This window comes from Acanthisitta chloris, unplaced genomic scaffold, assembly GCF_000695815.1.
Source record: "Acanthisitta chloris isolate BGI_N310 unplaced genomic scaffold, ASM69581v1 scaffold1861, whole genome shotgun sequence".
NCBI lineage: Eukaryota > Metazoa > Chordata > Aves > Passeriformes > Acanthisittidae > Acanthisitta > Acanthisitta chloris.
The window spans coordinates 94915-118790 of record NW_008657810.1 but is presented as its reverse complement, the minus strand read 5'-3'; the positions used below and the strand labels follow the sequence as shown (position 1 = coordinate 118790).

Genomic DNA, 23876 nt, shown 5'->3' with positions numbered 1-23876 from the left:
TAATGGCAATAAGACACACTTTCTGGTCAGTACTGCTGTGTGTGTGCTGATTTTTTGGGATGTAGCCCCAAAGAGGAAAAGAAGAAAATTAAAAATACAAGTTGTGTATTTTTAAATTGTGCTTCATCAGGAAATTCTCATTTATTTTCCCATTTGGGAAAAAAAAACACGACAAAGGACAAAATCCCCAAATCATTCTGTGTATTTCATAGAATCATAAAATCATAGAATTTTAGTGGTTGGAATAGACCTTATAGATCATCTAGTGTGTCCCCCCCCGCCATGGACAGAGACACCTCCCCACTAGACCAGGTGGCTCAAGGCTTCATCCAGCCTGGCTTTGAACACTGCCAGGGTTGGGGTATCCGTAACCTCCCTGGGCAACCTGTACCACTGTATTTAAAGATGTGCATTGGGTTGGAGAGTAGATCATACCCAGTCAAGTTCCTAAGCATATGTCTTCACTAATGAGCTGTGATGGCAATTTGGTAATTTCAAATACAGTGAGTTAGTAAGTAGTTCAGTGTCTTTTATATCAGCTGCATCAGCTGTGTGAGAGAATATATTCAAATACTCTGGATCCTGATGGCTAAGACTGACTCATGAGGAATGCAAATTTGAATCCTACTGTTTCTGAAGCAAAATGTATCACATCACAGGTGAAGGTTGTGCCCACTCCTTACTGGCAATTTATGCAGTCACTCTGTGGTATGTTTGAATGTGTTTTATATACTGTGCATATATGTATATGTACTTGTCTGTGCATCCACCAGTGTATTGTTATAAGTCATTTCAGAAATGTGTGTGAAATCAGGTCATTGGATGAGGTTCTGTGATGTACAGAAGAAAATTTGCATATAAAAGCTTTACATCAGATTTACCTGTGCAGTTCTGGGCTGTTTCAGACATTGTGATCAACTCTACAAATGTGACATTGATAGTCAGAACTCCAGAGATTTGTCCTCAGCTGCCACCACACTGAGTCTTCTGCAGTGCTGTGCCTTGAGGATTTCACCTCTTGCCAAGGGAACTGTGTGTTGGAAATGAAATACCAGTAGTTAAAAGTGTGCAAAATTAAATCCTCTGCCTACAGTTCCCTGTGTTCACTGCTTGGAGTCGCCATGGCTTTTGCATTCCTGAAGACCCAGAATATGTCACACAGTGGTGGAGACTATCTTAATTTCCTAGTAGGCAAATAAGCCTAGCAAATGTGCTTTGTCTTTCTTATTTATTTACTTCCTTAATATTGAACTATATCTTCTTGTAGTATGTTGAAGAAGGGAAAGGACAAACTTCTTTGCAGGAAATGAGAAGAGCTGGAGTAATCCAAAGATGTGTGTTTGTGAATGAGGGAATCATGATGAGTGGGTGTATGTGCCCTTTCCAAAAGAGTTGTCTCAAATGCAGCTGTCTGAAGAGACTCTGCTCTTGAGTACTTTTCCTGTTACGCACCATAAGACCTATGCAATCATACCTGGAGGTGTGGTGATGTGAATGCCCTGCTTGTAAAATTTGGGTGCCATGTGCCCCCTTGTGCATCTTCCAGCTGTGCATGATCCTGTGCTTGCAGGTCTGGTATCCTCAGACTTTCAGGTGTCTGCCATGAATACAGCCTTGTGCCTCTAAAGGCCTCAGATACCTTCAGTGTGAGATAGACACACATCTGTGCAAGTGGTAACCTCTGAGCAAAGTTGGGACTCATCTTCAGAGGATTTTGGCCCCTGAATGCTTTGAGATCCTTGGATGAAAGATGCTAAGGAAGTGTGAAGTATTGCAATAAGGGATCAGATAATAGTTTCTTCACATGCAATTTTGTTAATTCCTTTATTTTCTGTAAGGTAAATTGCTCTATGTGCCTTCAAGCAATCTTAATTTGATGCGCTAATGACTTTGAGTGATTGAAGAGCTAATAAACTCCAGCCACCAATTTTCATCCTCTAGCTTAAGAATCATGAGCCTGTAGGTACCCTTTCTCCCCATCCTTCCTTGCACTACAATTCTCTGGGAATATGGACTCTCGGAGTATAATCACAGTGCTTGTGCTTGCCACAACTCAGGTTGGAAAAGGTGTAAGGTTGTTTTGTTTTTTTAAAGTCATGCAGGAAGGAATGAATCAGACCAGTTTTTACAATCATCTTGTAAGAACTAAAACAAGCACCAGATGTTTTTCTTTGGGTTAGGGCTTGAGGGTCGTTGGCCAATAATAGCGAAACTTGGAAAGGATCTGGAAGAGTCAAACGATTTGACCTTTACAAGAGGTGATTTCAAGAACCTAGAAATTGCATCTGGGTAAGTTATTTTGTTCCCAAATATAAGCTTGTTTTATCCAGTAACATTTATGTGTACACATCTTCCCATTCTGCCACATACATGCACTCACCCATGCTTGCATCTGTCATTTGAGTATGCCAAAGTTGTGTTTAAAAAACTCAGAGTTCTCAGTCATTCAGAGCCACAGTTTTATTACAATCACAGAATGACTGAATTGCTTGGGTTGGTCAGGCAGGACCTGACTTTCATGAAGCTGTGCTAACTGTCTTGAATTACCTCCCTATCCTTCCACATGCCTTACTATATCTTCTAGGAGGATATGTTCCATCATCTTCCCAGTCACAGATGTGACACTGATAGTTGATAGTCCCCAACGTCCTCCTTTCTACACTTTTTACAGGTGGGTACAATGTTTCCCTTTTACCAGTCACCTAGGACTTCACCTGACTGCCATGGCTTTCCAAATATCCTAGAGAGTGTCTTGGCAACTACGTCAACCAGTTCCCTCTGGATTTTGGGATGCATCTCATCGAATCCCATAGATTTATGTACCTTCAGGCTCCTCAGGTGGTCAAGAACCTGATCTTTACTTAAAGTGAGAAGCACTTTGCTGCCCCAGTCATCAGCTCGCTGACCATCTACTCAGAGGTGTGAGAGGCTGCCATTGAATACTGAGGCAAAGAAAAGATTGTTGAGTACCTCAGCCTTCTCCTCATCCATTGTTACCAGTTTTCCAGCATTGTATATCACGGAGTGCACCTTCTTTGACCTTCCTTTTCTGATTAACATATGTGTAGAAGCCCTTCCTGTTCATTGTGTCCCTTATCAAGTTCAGTTCCAGCTTTGCCTTGGCCTCCCTCTCGCCATCCCTACACAACTAAACTTGATGTCTGTGCTCTTCCCAGGTTACATGTCCTTGTTTCCACAGCCCGTGAATTTGCTTATTTCCCTTTGGTTTAACCAGCAGTTTCAAAACATCCTGTGGTTTTGTCTTTCCGTTAAGATGAGAATCTTTTTTTTTTATGTCTTCTTGGCATAGAAGAAATGCATCCCAGCAATTCCATCACTGCTTACTGAGAGTTTAGGAGCTGCCTTTATATATATCCTGGTATACTTACTGACAAAAGAATAAAAATACTGGAAATACCATCATGGGAGGGAAAAATAGCTTTTTCTGAACAAAAGGAAATCAAACTGTGGCAAACTTGCATAAAATTGGCCGTGTGTATCCAAGTCAAAATTGCAAAATCTCCCATGTTTTATAGTATGTTATATCATTCATCAATGATACAACTTTTTAAAAGAAAAAAATCAGTGGATGGCATATTTTAATTTAACCAAATTAATTGATTAATGAAATAGTAGGAATACTATCCAAAAGTTTCAATTCTGGTATCCAGTTTTCAATTTAACCTTGCTGAGATGAAGTGTGTATATGTAAAAATGTAACACTCCTACATGGTTTATTTTTTTTTACTGTGAGGGTGATAAGACACTGGAACAGTTTGCCTAGGGAGATTGTGGGTGCCCCAACCCTGAGGATGTTCAAAGCCAAGTTGGAGTTATTATTTAGCAACCTGGTCTAGTGGACATGGCAGTGTGGGTTGGGACTAGGTGATCTTTAAGGTCCATTCCAGCCCTTAATATGCTATGATTCTATGTTTATTCTACATGTGACCTATCCTGTGTCTACATTAGACCTGTCCTGTACAGTAATTGCTACGCATAAGCCAGTGTAAATTTGATTTTTGACTTGTTAAACACATTCTGAGAGTCATGGTTATATTTTGCATTTGTTAAAGAGAGATAAGAGCATGAGCTGAATGTACACTTTTAACAAGAGACGTCATTGTTAGCCATTCACAAAGATCTGCTGGTAAGTACATGGTTGGCAGCAGACAAGGCATTTTACACCATGGAATTTGGAGGCTTTCACAGCAACTGAGTTGTACATGTTCATTTGCTGACATATTCTCTGCTTGCTCCTCTGAGCTCTGTCAGTGGCTCAAGTCATTGAGAACCATGGAAATACCAAAGCACATGTCCTGGGTTCTGGGTTCTGACCTCACCAGTGCAGTCTACTGGAAGAGGATATATTCTGATCACGTAAGAATCATGGTGGCAATTTGACAATCTCTGAATATTATTTTTTGACAAATATTATAAGTGTTATAGAAATATTTTCATGCAATATTAACATTATTGTAACACCAGTATAGAAGCATAAATTACCAGATGAGTCAGATTTATGGCCCTTTTCCTGCTGTATGTGGGCAGACCCCTGCATATGTGCTCATTGCAGGTTTGGGACCTAAATGCATTAGATGTGTACTGGAAGAAAATGAGTCTGCAAAGTATTTTAAGAGAAGGAATAAATTGATCTTGGTCGTGAAGATAGAAAATCTTCTAAAAATGGAAATTTTTTTGTGCTTCCCTTTAGAAAAGACAAGTATGTTAACTTGGAAATGTCTCTGGAAATTCTTGTAAGATTAATGACAAAACTGAAAAGAAAATGTAAAACAGCTCAAATCACTGTCTTGAAAGAAAAGCAGAGGTGTATTGTCTTCTGGAGATTCCAGGCAGGATTTGTGTAATGGGACTGTAGTGGTGGTCTAGTACTTTTGTGAAGTCTGTTTGTAGGCAATCTACTAATATCTCACACAGTGTGCTGATATGATTAACTCTTTGCAACAGCAGTTTTCCCAAAGTCATGAACTGTAACTTCTTTGTCTGCCTCTTCTCAGGAGAACTCTGAAAATACTCACTAATAGGGATCTCTGCTTTCATCTGACACCTTTCCTCAAATGGAAGCTTGCAGGTTATTGAGGAAGACATCCCCTTGCTTGGGATCTTGAGATTTGTCTTTGGTTTTAAGTACTTCAAAGATTTCTGTGTGCAGCTTTATTTGGTCTTTCTCCTCTGTGAAAGTAGTGTCTTCCAGGTCTGTCATTTGGTTTGGCTTTGTACACTGAGAAACAGCAGTAAATATTTCAGAAAAGTGAGTAGTTCTGCTTTTGCTCAGAAAAGTGGAAATTACAAGAGAAAAGCATAAAAGTTGTAAGAGGCAAATGAGGAGAAGGATTTAATTTCTCATAGCTGAGGCTGCTCAAGTGGACACTGCCTCTACTTCTGGAGTGAGCATGTTCTGCATAGCAGGATTAGAAATTTCTCTTCCTCACTGTAAATAAAAAAATCCATCAATTCCCAACTTCTCTGAAATGTTTCATGCTCCTTCTTTCCTCAGACAACACCTCGTGCTATTTTTTCCTCCCTTTTTTTTAGAGTGCCTCCTCTTTTTCTTCTTCCTTTGCTGCCGCCTCCAGGGAAGATTAAAAATCCAGCACCACTGAAAATTCAGCCTTACCAATACTGAGAGTCATTGTGAGGCTACAGTTTTCAAGTTAATATTCAGAGCAGTTACAGGGAACCCTGCTTCTCCTTTTGTTCCTATTAATCCATTTAGAAAAATTTGATTAGCTCTGTTGTTTGTGAAAATACAGATCAACCCCTTTCCTCTTTTCAGATTGCCTGAATCTAGGTTGTCCCCTGAGATGCCCATCCCCCCTGACATGTTGATTTCTTTGCTTTGAACCAATTTTCATGTAGTCAATTGAATTACAATTTCACCTAACTCTTTCCTTTCCTGAAAGTGTGATATTCATTGTGAGCTTTCATTTTGTTCTGTAATAACATTCAGGTTGAGTATCAGAAAAAAAATGTAGTACTTGGAAAAATATTTTGATAGTCTTACAAGTCAAGGTATGTTGTCAGATCTCTCTAGCGACCACATACAGTATAAGTGCAACGTATATAATTAACTTGGCACAGGTGGAGGAAGGATAGGGAAATTGTCTCTGTTACCTCCTTTCTTTGGTTTTGAAATCTCATGCTCTTGTATGATATGCCTGGGAAATTACAGACTGTGAGTGGGATTCATATGGCAAAATGTAGACATCTACTTCTGAGTTAGTCACCCAAGGCTCCCTGTGTGGGGAATGGAGAGAAGCAGGACAGATGAATCACACCCTTGAAGAACCTACTTTTTTTTCACCTTTATGTTATGACAAAATGACTCATAGCCTGGAAGTGCCTGTTTGGCCAGTAAATGAGGTTGGGGTAAGAACTGCAATGTGGTGGCTGCATTCTGCACCCCAAAAACTAGATGAGATGTACATGATTCTCTGTGGCTCTGTTGCTTGCCTGTGTACTCGCCTGTATGTGTTTATTTGTCAGACTGTGCCAGTGTTCAGTCCTAGGAAAAAAACCTCTGTGGTTTTCCGCATAGAAATGTCTTAAATCAGTCTGAGGAGTGTGCAGCAAGTGAACATGTGAAGACCTTGCATTGCTACTTGCAGAAAGGAAATTTGTCTTCCTGGGTTTGCTCTTTAATACATCATCAGCAAGAGCATGTAGGATGTGAACCAAGGTTGGCTTAGGAGCAAGTTGTGTTCACAGTGGTGGCACTAAACATCTGTGTGGGGTCCCCTAAGCTGAAAACTCTGTTGAGATATGTACCATCTTCCCACAAAGAGGTGGACAATATTAAAGTAGAAGTGCCCAATGAAACAAGACAAATAATGATAGCCCCATAACATAACATTAACAGTCTTTTAATCTTCTGTTTTGTATGCACAGGTACACATGTTTAATTGAGACAAATGAAACTGGGGAATCTCCATTTGAACTTAAAAAAGGAGGAATGAACCTGTTTGCCTTAGATCTCTGTTTAGACTGTGTCCAGAAAGATGGGTTTTGGTAGAATTGGTGCTTTTGCATGCCCTAACTCTAAGCACCTGGCCTGAGGAGCATGGTGAAGCAAATAGATTCCAGCACACCAGTTTCCTATGCAGTCAGTGTACATAGATACCCTGAAAGGAGTAACACAACACAAGGGTCACAGCTCCTTCTCTGGAGATCAGAACTGCATACCAGCACTTACTCAAGATCCATACCCTGGAGATGTATTCTGGATAGCTGTGTAAATCACAGCTGATTTCCAGGCATGAATGAAGCTACAGTGTATCAGTAACAATGCATCTAGATTCTTCCCTGTGAAATTTGCAGATTGCAGATTCTAATTCCCAGAAAGTCTTTCCCAGCCAGGTCACACCAGGTTTAGAAGGCACATTGCTTTGTGAGCTTTTTAAACACTGGGCAGTTGTGAAGCCAGACATGCAAGATTTCAGTCAATGATAAGTAAAGATGTGGCCTGGCTGTAGCCTGACAGTGACACAGAATGACGGACAAGCATTGGATTCAACACTCTCCTACTTCCATACACAACCAGCATTGCCATCCTCACCCTGGGGAAAAAAAAAAAAAAAAAAAAAAAAAAAAGGGAAAAACCCTCAGAGAAGAACAGTTGCTGTATTATGGAACCATTATGAGTTTGAGGTACTCAACGTACCTTTCTGAATCAAGGATGAAGTTCAGTTGTGATACCTCCACTGGTTTTTGATCTGGCTAGGCCAGTTCAACACCATGCTGTAGGTTAAATTATTGAAACAGTGGAAGTAGCTGAGAAGTGGCTATGGCACTGTATTGCTCCCAGCTGCTAGTGTTTTGTCATCATTGATCAGTGATTTCTGCTGAAGTGATTTGGTCAGAAGCACCACCAATGAGAAGCAGGCTTTTTTCGGCTTTTTGTTTTACTTTTCAGCCAAAGGCAGGCAGATCCAGAACAGCAGCTTTATGTGGGAGCTGCCCTGGAGAGCTGTGTGCCAGCTCACAGAACCAAGTCGATGTGTCAGCAACTGCCTACAAAAGCAGGGCTGGAGTTCCTCCAGTCCCTGGAAAGCTGGTATGCCTCTTCCAGGTGAGAACCACTGTGCAGAACATCAGGTGGTCAGTGTGGATGCTGCTTGATTCTGTCTGTACTAGTTTGAGGAAAGACTTTTTCATATGACAATGTCTGCCTAGATTAGCTCCCAGTGTATAGCAATTGAATTGCTTGCTGGTCTTTGAAATCCTTGTCTGAAGGAAAACCATATATATGTGTATACACATACACACATACACAAACAAGTTTTCTTTTTGTTTTGAAAGGTGCTTGTCAAATAATGATTCCTGGATTAAAATTCCTTGTTTTATATATTGGTGGGTCATAATTTGGATTATGACCATTTCAGCATTTATGTGATAAAATGGCTTTTAGTAGCAGCTTCCCTTATAGTTCAGGTATTATGACTGTAGAAAATAATTCAGATAACTGATAAAAATATCTCCTCATGATTTTATGTGTGTTTGCACTTCAAAGGACCAGCATTGAAAAGATGATCACACATCTGAATCAGAAGGATAATATTTATACCTAAATTGAGTAACTATGTAATTCTATTGGTGTTTCCCATACTCTTGTCTGTCCTCCTCCACTTGCTTCTGTGCAGTGTTTGTTACCTGACCTGAAAAGCTCAATCTAAATATTTGGTGAATTCAGTGATGTTCCCAGTGTACTTCTGGCTGCTTGTGTACTTATGGAAGAGTAAAACATAAGTGGCTGGCCATTCTGGTAGCTCTGTGACTTTTATTTTTGATATACATAGGATGCTTTTAGAAACTGGTTTAAAATTGAATTTTCCAGTATTCAGCTGCAGAGGAGGACTCAGTAGTTTGAGATGTGTTAGGAGTGATGCTTTTTGTACGCATGCATGTAACTATTTAGATCTCTGCAAAAGGGCTCCTCTGTCGCAATGTTGGCTAGAAGAGATCAGTCCTCAGATCTGGCCTGGTAATTAGATATTTTTAATTTCAGGCTGAATTTATTTTCTAGCTAGTGTATATGTATTGCTTATTGTTCAGCTCTGCGCATTTTACACTCATGTAGTTTAAGAAAACAGTGTTACATTATGGCAAGATTTGTTTAGGTGACTAAATGAGCTGTTTGGGTCTCCTTTGCTTAAGCAGGCTTCATTCCCAGGTCATCCTGGTGGCCTTTTTGCCCAGCAGAACATTGCAAGAGGTTTTCCTCTCTCCCCTCTTCCTACAAATGCAGAATGAGGTTGGCCAGAGCCATAATTTAGTCTTAAAATTCCAGAATTGTCAGTGGGTGGCTACCAAGATACACAATTTACAGACAGATTCATCATCCAGGCTTGGCTGAAATAATTGCAGCAGTTGGGGAGGTTCTTGGGGAGATAGGGAAATTCATTCCTCTCATATGCTTTTTTCTGGTCATTCCAGTGGTGCCTTTCATTTCATTTCATTTCACTCTAGTTTTATAATCTGCCAACTGTACATTTATTGGGCATATTTTTTTTATTGCATGTTTAAATTCCATAAATCCTTGAATTCTTAAGGACTGACCAAAAGTATATGCTGCTAATTACTAATTATTACTTGTTATTGGTTTGTGGACATAATAAAGTGAGGGGAACCTTCCTGTATCACTTCTACAGCAAAACCTCACAGGCTACTGTATCCTGCTCTCTCATTAATTAATTTTCTGTCTTTGTTTAATACACCTTGCATTAATGAGGGTTTAGAAGGCCTTTAGGTGGCACTTTAATACATGTATAATTACAGTACATACAGCATATGAATTATTTAAGGTAACAATAAATGCAACATTGCCAAAATGCTTCAACGAGAGGTCCAACAGAGTTTTGTAGGCCGTCGTTGGCTGTGTGTTTCTATAACAGTATTACAAAACCTGAACACTTAAAGCTGGGTACATCATTAGGCTTTCTCTGGGTTCTCCACAGCATTTCTTAGTACAGATGAGGTTTTGAGAGAGCCTTTACAGTGGCAGAGTTCTAGCATCTCTATCAGTAATGCATTCTATGTACCATATTCTGCGATTGCGTGTTTCTCACAGCCATGCTGTGATGAACGAGCAGACTTGGGCTGGTTGGTCTCTCTCTCTCTTTCCTCACTTGTTTCCAGGTAATGAACTCGTAGCTTGTAATAGATGCTATTAATCTGTAGCTGCCTGACATTACGTTTTGTACTACTGAATGTAATCTTATTGTGCTACTCAAGGTCATTTGACTTTGTGTACAGTTCAATCTTTCCCTTAATTGTCCTTGCCTCCCGAATTTGTATTGCAAGTAACTTTCTTCATAGTCACAATTACACTTATTCTGCAAATACTATTGAGATAAATGATAAATGCAAGCAATCCTAATCCCAGTTCTGTAAAACTTGATTAGTCATCCTCCTTTTGGCTGGTAGTACCCCTCTCAGATAAATGTTTTCCTGTCATTTCTTGGACTTGGTTGCTGAAGAAACCTTCTCTGGTTTAGCCAATGATTTCCCCTTTGACTCTGTATCAAGTGCTTTACTGAAATTTAGATTAACTATGTCTCCCTTCATTTAGAAAAAACAGTCATTCATCAAAGGAGACTTTTGCCACCGGTCTGGAGTGACCTGTATTTTCTTAAATTCATCTCTCTTTTAAATTCGTTACTTTACCTCCATCTTTGATAGTAATTTCCTTCAAAAGCATATGGCTGAGGCATGCTTAAAGTCATATGTACTGTGTAGATCACAATAAAACATTGCATGCCCAGGCTACTGTGCTTTAATCACCCTTCTACAAACAGTTGTGAGTTCTGTTTTTCCTCATTATACGACTGTCCCCTGTTGGACCTGCAGTTATACCTGGAATTTCATGTGCCAGCTCTTTTGACACACGGACCAATATTGACTCATTCTTTCCTTCTGCTCTCCCATCTGTCAGTGTCTATGTGTTGTGGTGTGCCCTGTGCTTGGATAATCAGCTGTCAGGGGCTGTGAGTTTGTGACTGCACAACACCCAGAGCATCCACAGCTCAGGCTAAAAGGGTATGATCAATAAAATTTGTCAGATTTTGACTTTTTGGGGGCTTTGGCTTTTGTTTGGAGAAGCTTTTTCTTCCTTGAGTAGCTCCTTCTAAAGCTGGCAGAGATTTGTCCCATGTGTTTGATGTCATCTCTCTTAGGGGAACGATGTATGGAGTTATATTCTTCTTCCTTTCAAGCACTCATTGGCTCTGAACTCCACAGAGGAGGGAGATAAAAACCTGTAATATCCAGAAGTTTCATGGTCTTTATCCAAGAAAGATTGTTCTGGATAAAAGAAAAACCACTTGTTTCAGGGTCAGTAACATGTTCCCCGAAACGCATATATTCTCTGCACAGTGAATGAGACTCATACAAAATCTGAATGCTTTTGAAAGTGCAGAGTCAGCAAGGAGGTTTGTCCTATAGTCACAGAGAGTCGCTACCCAGGAAGTTCCCATAGTCATTTTGCAAACCTGTACTTGAGAATATGCCAGTCTCTGCCAACCAAGACACTTTTAGATACTGTTTGATGCTGAATTCTGTACAGCCAATAGCACCACTCTCAGTATAGGAAATCTGGCAAGTGGGAGTTAGGTGTAAGGACAAAATGTGTGTTTACTTAAAATTAGAAGATACATAGTGTTAAAAAGTTTTGTAATGTCTTAACCTAACTGTGCATCTCTTTATCAGCTATGTGTTTGAAACTCCTGTACCATACTAGGATGCCATTAATCAGTGAGTTTAAAAACACTGGTTTAAAATAAGTTAAAGAGGGGCATAAGTTAGGATGAATCATCCTTTGCTCATCTTTTCAAGTGTAACTGTCATTTACCTACTGTAAATGCAATTCAGCAGCATGCTGACATTGTATGTTACTTGATTTTGCTGTTTACCATTAAGTATTTTAAAAATATGTTACTGTGCTTGTTCACAGTTGAAACTTGCCTCTGTTTTTAGCATGGTGGGTTTAATTTTCATGTGTTTCACTTCAGCACATACTTGCAGTATTTGTTCAAGGTAATTGGTTTCAATGTTTCCACACATTCCTTTAGTGCTTTCCAGACCAGAATATTATAGCTGTTCATCTATACTGAAAAAAATTGTGCCTATTAGGCATGGTGGTCTTGGTGTTAAAAACTGCTATTGAAATATGGTAGTTGTAAGATGAAACACCTGAGAAGATTTTTAGGGTTGTCACTGTTCGTTTTTAAAGAATCTAATTGGGTACCTTGATTTCTTAGCTGCATTAAAAGAAAGGTTTAAAAATAAGCCTATCCATTTTGCTTCACTGCTGAGAAACAGGATTAAATGGATATTCTTTTTGACCTGTGGTTCAAACAAAAATAAAATCTAAATGTTTACTAACACTGAAGTATCAAATTTGCTGTCATTTTACCTTCTAATTAGTATACACTTACTGAATCTGGAGGATAGCTGGGGAGTTCTTAAGTGATTGGGAGGCTCCTATTTTATTTACGTGTGCATTAAAACCATTATATTTTTTTCATAATCAAGTAAAGAGGGAAAAATCAGTCTGACTTTCTCTTTTGCTTTTGTATTTACAAAAGCATATGCTACCCATTAAGCCACTTAAGCCAACCTCAACTACCTGTAGACTGGCATCTCAGCTTCTCATGCATGCTGGCCCTGGCTGTTGCCAATAATCCTGAGTTTTAAAATTCTAGGGCTGTGAAATGACTTACAAGAGTGAATATTAAAGAATTGCCTCAATTACACTGAACTCCAACTGCTTCCCTGTTCACTTCTTGGTCCCCTGTTCTTCATTGTGGTGTCCTGTATGGAGGATGGTCCTGTATATGAGATATATGTAGATGTGGCACACAGGGTCATGGTTTAGGGGTGGACTTGGCAGTGCTTGGTTAACAGTTGGACTCAATGACCTCTTGGAGGTCTTTTCCAACCCAAATGATTCTATGATCCTATGAGGCCTTCCTCACTTTGTAAGAAGCATAAGCAAAGTGTTTCCGGTGAGCTTTAGGGTTGCAATGTTGTTCTGGGTGTCGATCCAAAGCCTTGAACAAACTGTCTGAAACATTCAAAAGTCTGAAGGGGTTTCAATTTTCTACTGGTAGCAACCATCAAATTGCTTGATAAGGGCCTGTTTCTGTGCACTGACTCATGCTTGGCAAGTGTTAGAAGCCAGTGACTGCAGTGAAATTTTACCCTTTGTTTTAATGTGCTGTGCAGAGGCAGCATGCTTTTGGCTTCTAAATAATGAATAAGAAGCCCTGTGACCACCAGATTATTTACAACTAAATAATGTAAATATGTGTTAAAACCTAAGTGTCTTTGTTCTTCAGTGAACCTCCTTGCTTTGCCCTCACTTTATTACAGGCCAATTAAAAAAGGAAACAACCCCCCCAAGACAGTAAACCTATTAACTTTGTTAGCAACAATAAAAATATACCATTGGGTTGACATTATCTTTTTTCTGGCTGCATATTTGATAAAACGTATGAAAGAATGATTCTTTAGAAACTCTGTAGGATGATAGGCTAATGGCTGTGAGTTTAAGCCCACTCAGGATAGTTGTATGTCAGTACCCTCCAGAGAAAAAGGGGAGTATGAATATAGTTTATGTGGTAATGAATAATATTGAATTCAAAATTATTGCTAAGTAATATTTTTAAAACACTTTCACGTGTTTGTTCACAGAATCTGTTTCTACAGAACACTGAGCTAAATGAAAAGATTGTGGATGTAATTCATTACCAATGCAGTTATTACTGATGGGTTATGATACAGGTCACTGAATCAAACCATGTTAATTACTTACGTATTTCTAATCACTCTAGAAAAAAGCCCTGATATCATAACCTGTAGATTTTTCTCCATGTTTTCTCCCCACCTGCAACTGTGTTAAATTGAGCAAAAGAATATTTAAACCTCAAGCATGTGTGATGTGTTCTGTCCTGCTTGCCATGCCAACCAGATCTCCAGCTGATTTCAGTGGGACTTCGATCACACAAATTGCAGAAAGAGCCTCCCTCAAATTTCGTATACTATCTTCATCTCTGAATTTTCAACTCTTACTTGAAAATGCTTTGAAACAACTCACAAAAGTGCTCACTGCAGGGCTGTATGTAAAATTACTTCACAGAAAGGCACGTGACGTTTTCTATAGAATCATAGAATTTAGGGGTTGGAATGAACCTTATAGATCATCTGGTCCCAACCCCCTGCCCTGGGCAGGGACATCTCCTCACTAGATCAGGTTGCTCAAGGCTCATCCAGCCTGGCCCTGAACACCACCAGGGTCAGGGCAGCAACAGCATCCCTGAGCAACCTGTGCCAGTGTCTCACCACCCTTAGAGTAAAAAATGTTTTTCTAATATCTAACCTAAACTTCCCCTCCTTCAGTTTGAACCCATTGCCCCTTGTCCTATCACTGCAGTTCCTAACACAGAGTCCCTCTTCAGCTCCTTGTAGCCCCTTCAGATATTGAAAAGTTGCTGTGAGATCTCCACACAACCTTCTCTTCTCCAGGCTGAACAGCCCCAGCTCCCTCAGCCTGTCCTCACAGGGGAGATGCTCCAGTCCTCTTAGCAACTTTGTGGCCTCCTCTGGACTTGCTCCAACAGTTCCATGTCCTTCTCATGTTGAGGACACCAGAACTGTGTGCAGTACTCCAGGTGGGGTCTCATGAGAGCAGATTAGAGGGGAAGAATCACCTCTTTGACAACAAATGCAAAAAAATCTGCCAAACCAATCATAGTCTCAAACATCATAGCTTTTTACTAAAGCTAGTCCCCTTTAAGGAAATATTTCAGTGTGATTGTTCATGCCTAATTGATCTCATTAATTGCTAGTGATTTGACAATACTTTAATATATTAATACTTTAAACATTGATATCTTCTTGTTATTTTGGATTCAGTGATATAAACAATAAAACCAAAATACACACAGACAATAATATAATTTAGTATAATATAATAATAGCATAATACAATTTACATTAGCCATTTTTTTAGGAAGCTATTGAAAAGTTAAAAGCACATCAGGAGACTGATCAGATTAATGTGTTCAGTTTTGATGTACTGTAGCTATCACAGAAATATTAATGACTTAACTCTAATGAAAGGAAGTCAGGTTTTACCTACCACTGTTTCTGAAATTATTAGGGTTTAAGACACAGTGGGACAGTTCTGAAGTAAGTTTTTGTGCTATAATATACTTCTAAATTTCGTTTTACTCTGCTTTTGCCATCTATTCCGTAGGATGTAAAACTGAATGTCTTGACCAGCTGAGGTCAAATTATGGTCTTCTAACATTTTTTTGCAAGTACAAAAAGTTATAACCATGAAAGAACTTGAATTCATCATTTAAATCATTTAAGTTTTGATGTGGAGACAGTATTGCTGCCTGTACTTCAAATGCAGAATGTTATGACTGCTTTCAACTTTTAGGGTAACTATTCTTTTAATGTCACTATTAGCATCTGTAAGTACAGAAGGTAGGATAGCATTTACAGGTGAAGGAATATCTATGTAGCTCATTACCCTTTTACAGTTTTCCACTTGGAATACTGAAAAAGTATTACATTCTTTCTTATTTCAAATGCATTTCTTCACTGAACATCTGCTGAGTGCCCTGAGAACTAGAAAAAGAGCGAAACATCTTCAATACATTTTCATTGCTGTTTAAAACCAAATTAAATTTTCACCATATTTTTAAACATTTTATTTTTGATTTCCATGCACTTTTACTCACAGGGTTCTTTGGACAGACTGTGTATTCAAAGAAATACCTACAGATGTTTGCTGCAGACATTTAATATGTATTTATCATAAGTGTTCACACTGCTGAACAGATTTATATTCATTCAGTGAAGGAACAGAAGTATATCATGCATCCTAATCATTCACACAACTCAAATTTAAGATAATTAGTATTTTGAAAGCTTTTTTTTGAAGTGAAAATTGCTTGCAGATCTTTCAATGTGAATAATTTCAATAACAAAAGATTTTAAAAGAGAGTTTTGATATTTTGGTGAGAGTTTGCTATGTGCAATATTAGAGGAATACCTTCAATCCAATACAGAGAGTTCTTCAGGTGTGTCAAATATTATCTTTGGTTTTTAGCATTACCAAGTACTAGCTCTTAAAACTTGTCTTATGATTCTTCAGTAGTGATTTGAGTGCTTGGTTCATACTTCTTAGGTATGAGGCTATTTTAAAAGCATCTTTCTGTTCTATGAGTAAGTGCACATAAATAATAAATCTGCTGTTGAAGCAGTGGCAGAGTTCAGTGACTTCTGCAGCTGTAGGTTGGTATTATATCCAGTTTTAAGCCACCCACATTTCCGCAGCATCCACCCAGTCATGCGTTAAGTGGCATGATTAACATCTGTCGTGTGTGCTTCATTGTCAGCCTTAGAAAGCTGGGTATGTGGGATAGTGATTTATTTTAGTGGAGTTCATGTTAATTGTATTTCTGTATGCTTGAATTAAAAAAGGCAGGCCTGAAGACGTGTCCTTGAAGCAGAAGGCAGTGATGGTGTATGTACCTTGTGAGACTTAAAGTCCTTATTTCAGCTGATCTAGGAGAAAGCTAGCTCCTGCCAAGTGGGGTTTTCCTTTGGGATTTTAAGATTCCTTGTCATCTCCCTAAAGCTCCATGGTTGGAAGTGGTGGCCAACAGTCACTGATGGTTGTTGGCCACTGTTTCCAACTGTGGAGCTTTCTGGAGGTCCTGGACCTTTAAAGACCCTGAAGATGAGGCGTGGGTGAGAGGATGACACTGGTGATGACTGGATAGCTACTTCAGTAGGTTCAGTTTCCTGCCTGAATTTCAACTCTGTACTTACAAAATATCTGATGCTGGCATCTCTAAATTTCAATTCCAAGTGGTGGGAAATTCACAAGATCGGTTGTTTTTCTCAAATGTTGCCATCTTGGCCTGAACTCAAATGACAGCAGCTGTTCTCATGAGATTTCAATTGCAGCCAACTGAAAAAACTGCCTTTTCCTTTTCAGATCTAACCAGCTAGTGACGGTAGCAGTGACTTCAGTTCACAACGTTAGAGATCTGTAGATCTCCCCTCCCCTCACACCATGTACATGTGAAGAATAAAATGGAGCTGGACTCCAGTGTGCTGTGTATTTATCATTCTCACCAAATGCAGTTGTTTACTTTGTATGTGGAAAACATGGCTCAGTCCTCCAATGTCCAGCATTTACATTTAGTATGCTATGTATTCACTAAGGATTTACGTGTAAAGACCTTTAAATGGAGCAACTTTTTCTCTAGGGAAGTGCTGACTGGGAATGACTTCCACCTTCAGTCACATGCAATGGCATTGAAATACCAGCTCCTCCTGCTTAATCTCTGCCAGTGTTCACTTGCCCTTCTTCCTCTCCAGCTTTCAGCAGCATATGGAGTATCAACAGACTCGTGGGCAGCTTGGCTTGACCTGAAAAAATCAGAAAGCGGTACTGATTTTAAAAATAGGGTGCAGAAGCTAAGGCTTCTGTCTCATAGGAACAGAAGAAGTAGTGGAGGTCAAAGAGGACTCGGTGTGTGTGTGTGTGTGTGTGTGTATATGTGTGTGTGTTGAGAAGATTAGAACCAGGCAAGCAGGGAAGAAAACAGGCACCTCTTTCCTCACCTGGGCACCCTGGGATCCTGGTGACTGGGGAGATATATGTGTCTTCGCTGCCCCTAGGCAGAAGGTTATGGTTTGGAATAATGCAGATTCAGTTCAAGTTAGACAGTAGGAAAGGGAGAAACCATTGAGAACTTGCAATACGAGTGAATAACCAAGAGAGTTTTGGTTTTTCTCAGTCTTTCTCCCATCAGAATTTGTAGTATTCCTGATGGTCAGCCAGAGAGTCATTTGTTGATCGGGCTTCTTCTCACATTGTTGAAAGTCTAAAACTTTCTGTCAAAGATCTTATTTAATCCAGGGGTATGTAGTTCCCAGCCACATTGATAGGAGGCTCAAATCTTAATCATGGGCTGAAAAACCTGAATGACATCTTTGAAACTTGATCCTAGATGTGAAGTGTCAAAGGGAGTGTCTTTTCCAGGCTGGTGCAGTGCTGGATGTTTTACTTTATAGTGCTGAGTGGAGTTAGCTGAATCACTGTTACGTATGTAATGATAAAGATCAAGCTCTCTGGTGCGTATACAGCAATCCTCTGGCTGTTCAGACACCAGAAAAGAAGAAAATCTGGCCCCAAATATTCTTGGTATATTGTCTATGCCACATTCAAATCCAACCCTGAGCTAGTATGTGCTCACTTAGAAACCATTGATGGGATTCACATGAAGTAAATGTCTGTACCTGAAATCTTCATACAAGTTTGTATTCCAAAATTCTCCTTAGTAGTCATTGGAGAGGAATGGGTACTTGTAGGTTGCTATTCATCTCATCCTAAGTTCTGTGTTTCTCTATGCTGACTACAAAAGAAGCCTAGACTGAGTAACTCAGCTAGTGATACCAATTTGTTGGGTAGGTGTGTGAAAATAGGCTAGATGAATCTCACTCCTTGTGCCCATGAGATAACAGGGAGCTGCTTGCCAGCAGTTCAGTGTCACAGCTAAGTCCTCTTTCTCAGGATCAGGAAGCTGAAAGCAGTTCCTGAATGACTGTCCTGTGCATCAGAGAATTAGAGCACAGAGGGAGATCTTGCTCCAAAATCTGTGTTAATGAACACTTAGAGAAAACATGAAAATAACCCTTAGGGGAACATTCACATTTGCAGTCAGGACTGTGGATCCAAAGCTGGCAAAGATTGCCTGGAGTTGGATGTGATGTTATGGTGAAAAGAAACATGAGCTGTCAATAAACACTCAAGGTAACCCATACCTCAAACTAACAGGTCTGGGACTGGGAATTCATAAGATTCTCCAGTATCTGACTGGGTGACCTCGAAAATATTTTTTTTCTTCTTGCTATAGCTCAAGTTCCCACTAAGTGTGGCATAGACAAGGTATTGATTTCCTGCAAAACCTTTCATGAGGCCAAATGATGAAGTCCTCTGTAAGTGCTGAAGTGTTTTCTCCAATAACTAGAGTATTTTGGAGCTCCAAAAAGTACTGTCGAACTGTGATTTAATTTTAGTCAACAGGTCTTAATATGAGATAGCATTAGGAATGTTATAAGCATAGCTGCAGCAACTTAACCAAATACAAGAAAAAAGTGTACAGATAGTGTGTGCCAAATGTAGCTTTAATTGTGCTGGAGATGAGATGACTTAAAGTAGTAATAAATAATACATGCCTTCACTATGCAGAGGTCAGGAAGCAAGCTGGATCATAAACAGAGAATAGACATGTTCATCTTTCACAGGAAAAGATGATTGTATAAAAGCAGCAGATACCTTCATGCACATAAAAATAAATAAAATGTAGTGATAATGATACACAAGTGCTTTCTAAAAAAGAAGGGATTTCTATTAGTGATAAAATAAAAAAATACATTCCTTTAGAATGTTCATGCTTGGCTTCTTATCCGAAACTTTTGATTTTAAGTGATTATGGTATGATTTCTTCCATGTACTAATTCTGTTTAAATCACTAATCTTGAGCTTTTAATTTAAACAGTTTTTCTTCTACATACTATGTTTTTCCTTTTTTTTAAACCTCGACAAGAATGTTGTGCCTTCTGTGTTAAGTGAGACAAATGAATTCTTCATGTCTAAGTCATATAGAAATAATGTTTTACCTGGTCTGTTGCTGTAACCACAGTGTCACATGGTATAAGAATGACCTGTCCAAGTTTTTTTCAGGACACCAAGTTGCGATGCCTTGTCCAGAGATAGAGGGAGGGATGTTTACTACAAGAATCTAGCCAGAGCTTGGGAGTAGAGAGGCTTGGAGATTGCAGTCTTTTCCAGCATGAACTGATGTAAAGCAGCACTGGTGGTTTTCACTGAGGGAGACCAGGAGGAGTGATATGATCCACAATAATATCTGGAGGCAGAAATGAATATAGTTAGTAGGTGCTGAAGTAAACTGCTGTAATGAGGTCTGTGAAAAAGTACTTTGTGTCTGCAGCCGTAGCCAGAAGAAGTGAATTACCTAAGCCAGTCTTGAGCAGAATGACTGTGAGGAGCAAGACTCGGTTGTTTACTGTGAACAGCTGACATGGATTGTTATAAAAAATACCAAGAACATCACTCAAGTGCACCACGATTGCCTTGAATGTAGTAACATTTTTGACTCTTGAACCATTCAATTGGGAATAGTTTTAAACAAATCAGACGGAACATGCAGCAAAAGAAACATGTGCAGGAGCCCAATAATAAGTTTTGTTAGCTTTTCTCAAAGTGATTGTTTTTTTATTGTCGCATTGATTTTGAGTTCTCTTTGACAACAATGAAGAGAAACTTGAATTTCGTTTTTTTTAAGTTCATATAGCACTTTTGTTTTTACTCTTCTACAATGAATATAATTTATTTTCAGTATAATTATTCAAAGGATTTGTGCCTGGTCTTTGCATTAAAATATTTGAGATTGCATTTACATTTTAGAAAGCTTGTGTTACCTGGTGTGTCTATAGCCACACAGCTACAGAGATTTAACCTGCATCAGGCTAATACTGATGAATCCACACACATAATATTTGTTGCCCAAGTTTACTTTATATCTTTCTTTTATATGCAGAGAAATGAAATCCAATACATGTAGTTGGATTGGTTTCAAACATTAGTCCTCACTAGCTGTTCACTGGCAGCAGGTCACAGTTAGCTGCTGAGCTGCTCTAGTGGAGTGCATTTGTTCTCATCTACTTCCACACAAAGTCAGCTGAGTTAGCTCATGCCTTGACTGTCAGTGCATGTGGTTGTACAGTCCCCCATATAGAACAACTGTAGGAACTTGCTCCTAAACTGTTGTAGCTGTTTCCAAACTATTGCCAGCTCTGTAGGGCTCTGGTACAATGCTGCGTGCAGACCAGGACTTTTAAATGTTGAAAGTATTGCAAGCCATCTTAACAACGGTGAGGAGTGGTTTAGAACCATTTTTGTCCAAATTGTGCGTTGGGAAGAGAGGCAATTCCTTGCAAAAACAGGGTTTCCTATTAATGAATTTATAAGAATAAAACTTGTAAAGTGTATTTGACAGTATTTAGCAGCTGCAGAATCCCTTCATTTGTTCCGTGATTTCATGCTGTCAAATTTGACAACATGAACTAGTGCCAATCTTTGCTTTGGAAGACAATTTTCTTTTTACGAAAATTCTAATTATTAAAGCTAAATTTGGATTTCATAAAAAAGGAAGTTGTTAGTCTTTTATATTTGTCAAATAGCTTTCAAAAACTAAGTTGGTTCTACCTTTGACAATTTGTCACAACGATATTTACTGAAAACCATAAATTATATGTTGTTTCCACCTTCTGCTACCAATGGATGAAGTTGATGCTAGTGGCAAGGAAGGCACTGGTATTTTTGATGTGCATAAAAACCTGGTTGTCAGTTGTGTAGAACTCTGGATTTATTACCCATTTTCAGACATGCTTAGCTGGGCGTGCTTACACCTCATTTAGCCAGAGACACTCCTGAGCACTCACTATGTGCGGAGGAAAGGATGTTCCACCTGTGGAGTTAACTCAGATGTTGCCATAATTTGGGCCCTAACAATACACAGCTCCTTTGTTTTTAAAATGATAGTGCTTTTAACACCCTTCTTGATTAAATTTTCAGGTACTGTAGGTGAAAGTTTGAATTCATGCAGGTTAGCAGCTGCTACAGTAACCAATGCCCTGGATGCAGGTGAGCTGGGCTCAGATGCCACTGGCCTTCTAGAACTGTTCTCTGCTTTCTCCAGTTTCTGTCACAACCCAGAGACCACAGACCTGTTATCCCACCATTTAGCAGAAAATAATGCATATGACAGTTTATTGTTTGGGTACAAGATACACTTTTATCAACTGTAGCAGCAAGCTACTCTCCTGACCTGTTCCCCTGGAATACACCAGGCTTCTGGATGCAGAACTGGTGTAAGTGTGCAATTAGCTGGTAATGAGGGATTTGATCCCTTTTCCCTCCTTTCCCCACAGGAGCTTAGTGTAGAGGCTGTAATGAGCATTACAGTAAGTACATTGCCAACTGAGCAGGAAACTTTGGTGCTGCTGTTCTATGGCTTCCTGACTATGTTTTCATAAGCAATACCATTGATGAAGTACTAGTGAAACACAAATTTTCTGTACCATCTGAAGATACAGCCACATTTAGCTGCTGAAACAATTTTATTGAATAAGCAGTTTTGAAATTATTGTACTATACTGCTGTTGTTCTAGCCTGATTCTATAAGAAATGATGGAGCATATACCTTAAAAAATGAAGAGAAGAATCTTAGTGTGGTGCAAAATATTGTGGAACACATACCTAGAAGACACCCCAGTGCACACAGACTCATAGAATTGTTAGGATTGGAGGGAACCTCTGGAGATCTTCAAGACTGAATCCCATGCTTAAGCAGGATCAGTTGAAGCTTATTGTTCAGGGCCATGTTCAATCAGATTTTGAGTATTTCCAAGCATGAAGACTCCACAGCTTCTGCAGGAAATGTGTTCAATCAGCCTCTTGATTAAAAAAAACCAGAAAAGCTTTTTCTTATATTTAAAAGAAACTTACTGTATTTCAGTTTTTGACTTCTGGCCCTTGTCCATTCACTGGCTCCCACAGAGAACAGCCTGGCTCCATCTTCTTTGCACCATGTATTTATGCACATTGATGAGACATCCTCGAGCCTCCTGTTCTGCAGGCTGAACTGTCCCAGCTGTCTCAGCCTTCCCTTGTATGAGCCTCACTTGTCTTTGTGGTCCTTTGCAGAAGCTGTTCCAGTGGGTCCATGTGTCTTGTACTGGGGAGCGGCCTCACTTGTCTTTGTGGTCCTTTGCAGAAGCTGCTCCAGTAGGTCCATGTGTCTCTTGTACTGGCGAGCCCAGAGTTGGACACAGCACTCCAGGTGTGGCCTCACCAGGGCTGAGTGGAGGGGCAGAATTATCTCCCTTGACCTACGGGCAGTGCCCCCACCTCATGCAGTTCAGGATGCTGTTGACCTTCTTTGTGAAGCTTATATGGTCTAGTATTGTGTGGCAGGTTTCACTAGAGAGACATAAAATTTTAGGAGAAGTCAAGTAGCTTGAAATAAATTTTCAAATGGCAAAATACAGCCTCAGTGAAGTGAACAACCTGAGAGAGGCTGGCAATCTGGGAATGAGACAACTGCCTGCAGAGACTTCAGTGGTCAATGAAAGCAACCTAAAGAGCTAGCAGAGTAGGGTATATTTCTTGGGTATCTCTTGGCCTGGGTATGAGCCTTGGGTTGGCACTGGGCAAAGGGCTAGGGCATCTGATAGGCCGCAAAGCCACCAAATAATACTCTGCAGGTTGCAGGAGGTCTCTGTATAAGCTCCTTTTCTATGTAATTATCTTCTTTTTGGAGTTGGATTCAGTTACATATCTAAAATGCCCCCGCTGATGACTTTGCATAAAACCAGGTGTAAGGAATAGTTAGGGGTGAGTCTTTGTGTCTTCCCCCTCCCTTGCTTCCAATTAATCAGTCATAAGAATATGATGGGGAATTGTTTTGATTTTTTTTCCACATGCTGGGTGATTAAGGACCTGAGTGCTCAAGACCCACTTTCCCCTTCTTTAAGCATCATTTTCTCTTCCACCCAATTTGCAATATGTTCTTTAGGCCCCGCTGGAGCTCATAAAACATTCATACCCATGGTTATATGGTACATTTTGTAGCACTTATACCCTGGCATTGCTGTGTGTCTGTGGCCACACAACATCCTTGTCTTTAAACTGAGACATAGATTTAACTGATGAATCACTTGGTGGATAAGGAATTGGCTGTATGTTTGTA

General features: G+C 39.6%; 1 protein-coding gene across 1 annotated transcript in view; it reads left to right on the top strand.

The window, feature by feature from the left end:
• The window catches only part of LOC103811880 (regulating synaptic membrane exocytosis protein 1-like), a gene marked incomplete at its 3' end in the record, with an annotated part of 121613 nt that overhangs the window by 7461 nt on the left and 90276 nt on the right, over positions 1–23876 (top strand). The window contains exons 3-6 of the mRNA XM_009084880.1: positions 1268–1370; positions 2181–2289; positions 6907–7026; positions 7931–8086. Of these exons, the coding sequence (XP_009083128.1) occupies positions 1268–1370; positions 2181–2289; positions 6907–7026; positions 7931–8086 (488 nt within the window). The remainder of the gene's footprint in view (positions 1–1267; positions 1371–2180; positions 2290–6906; positions 7027–7930; positions 8087–23876) is intronic.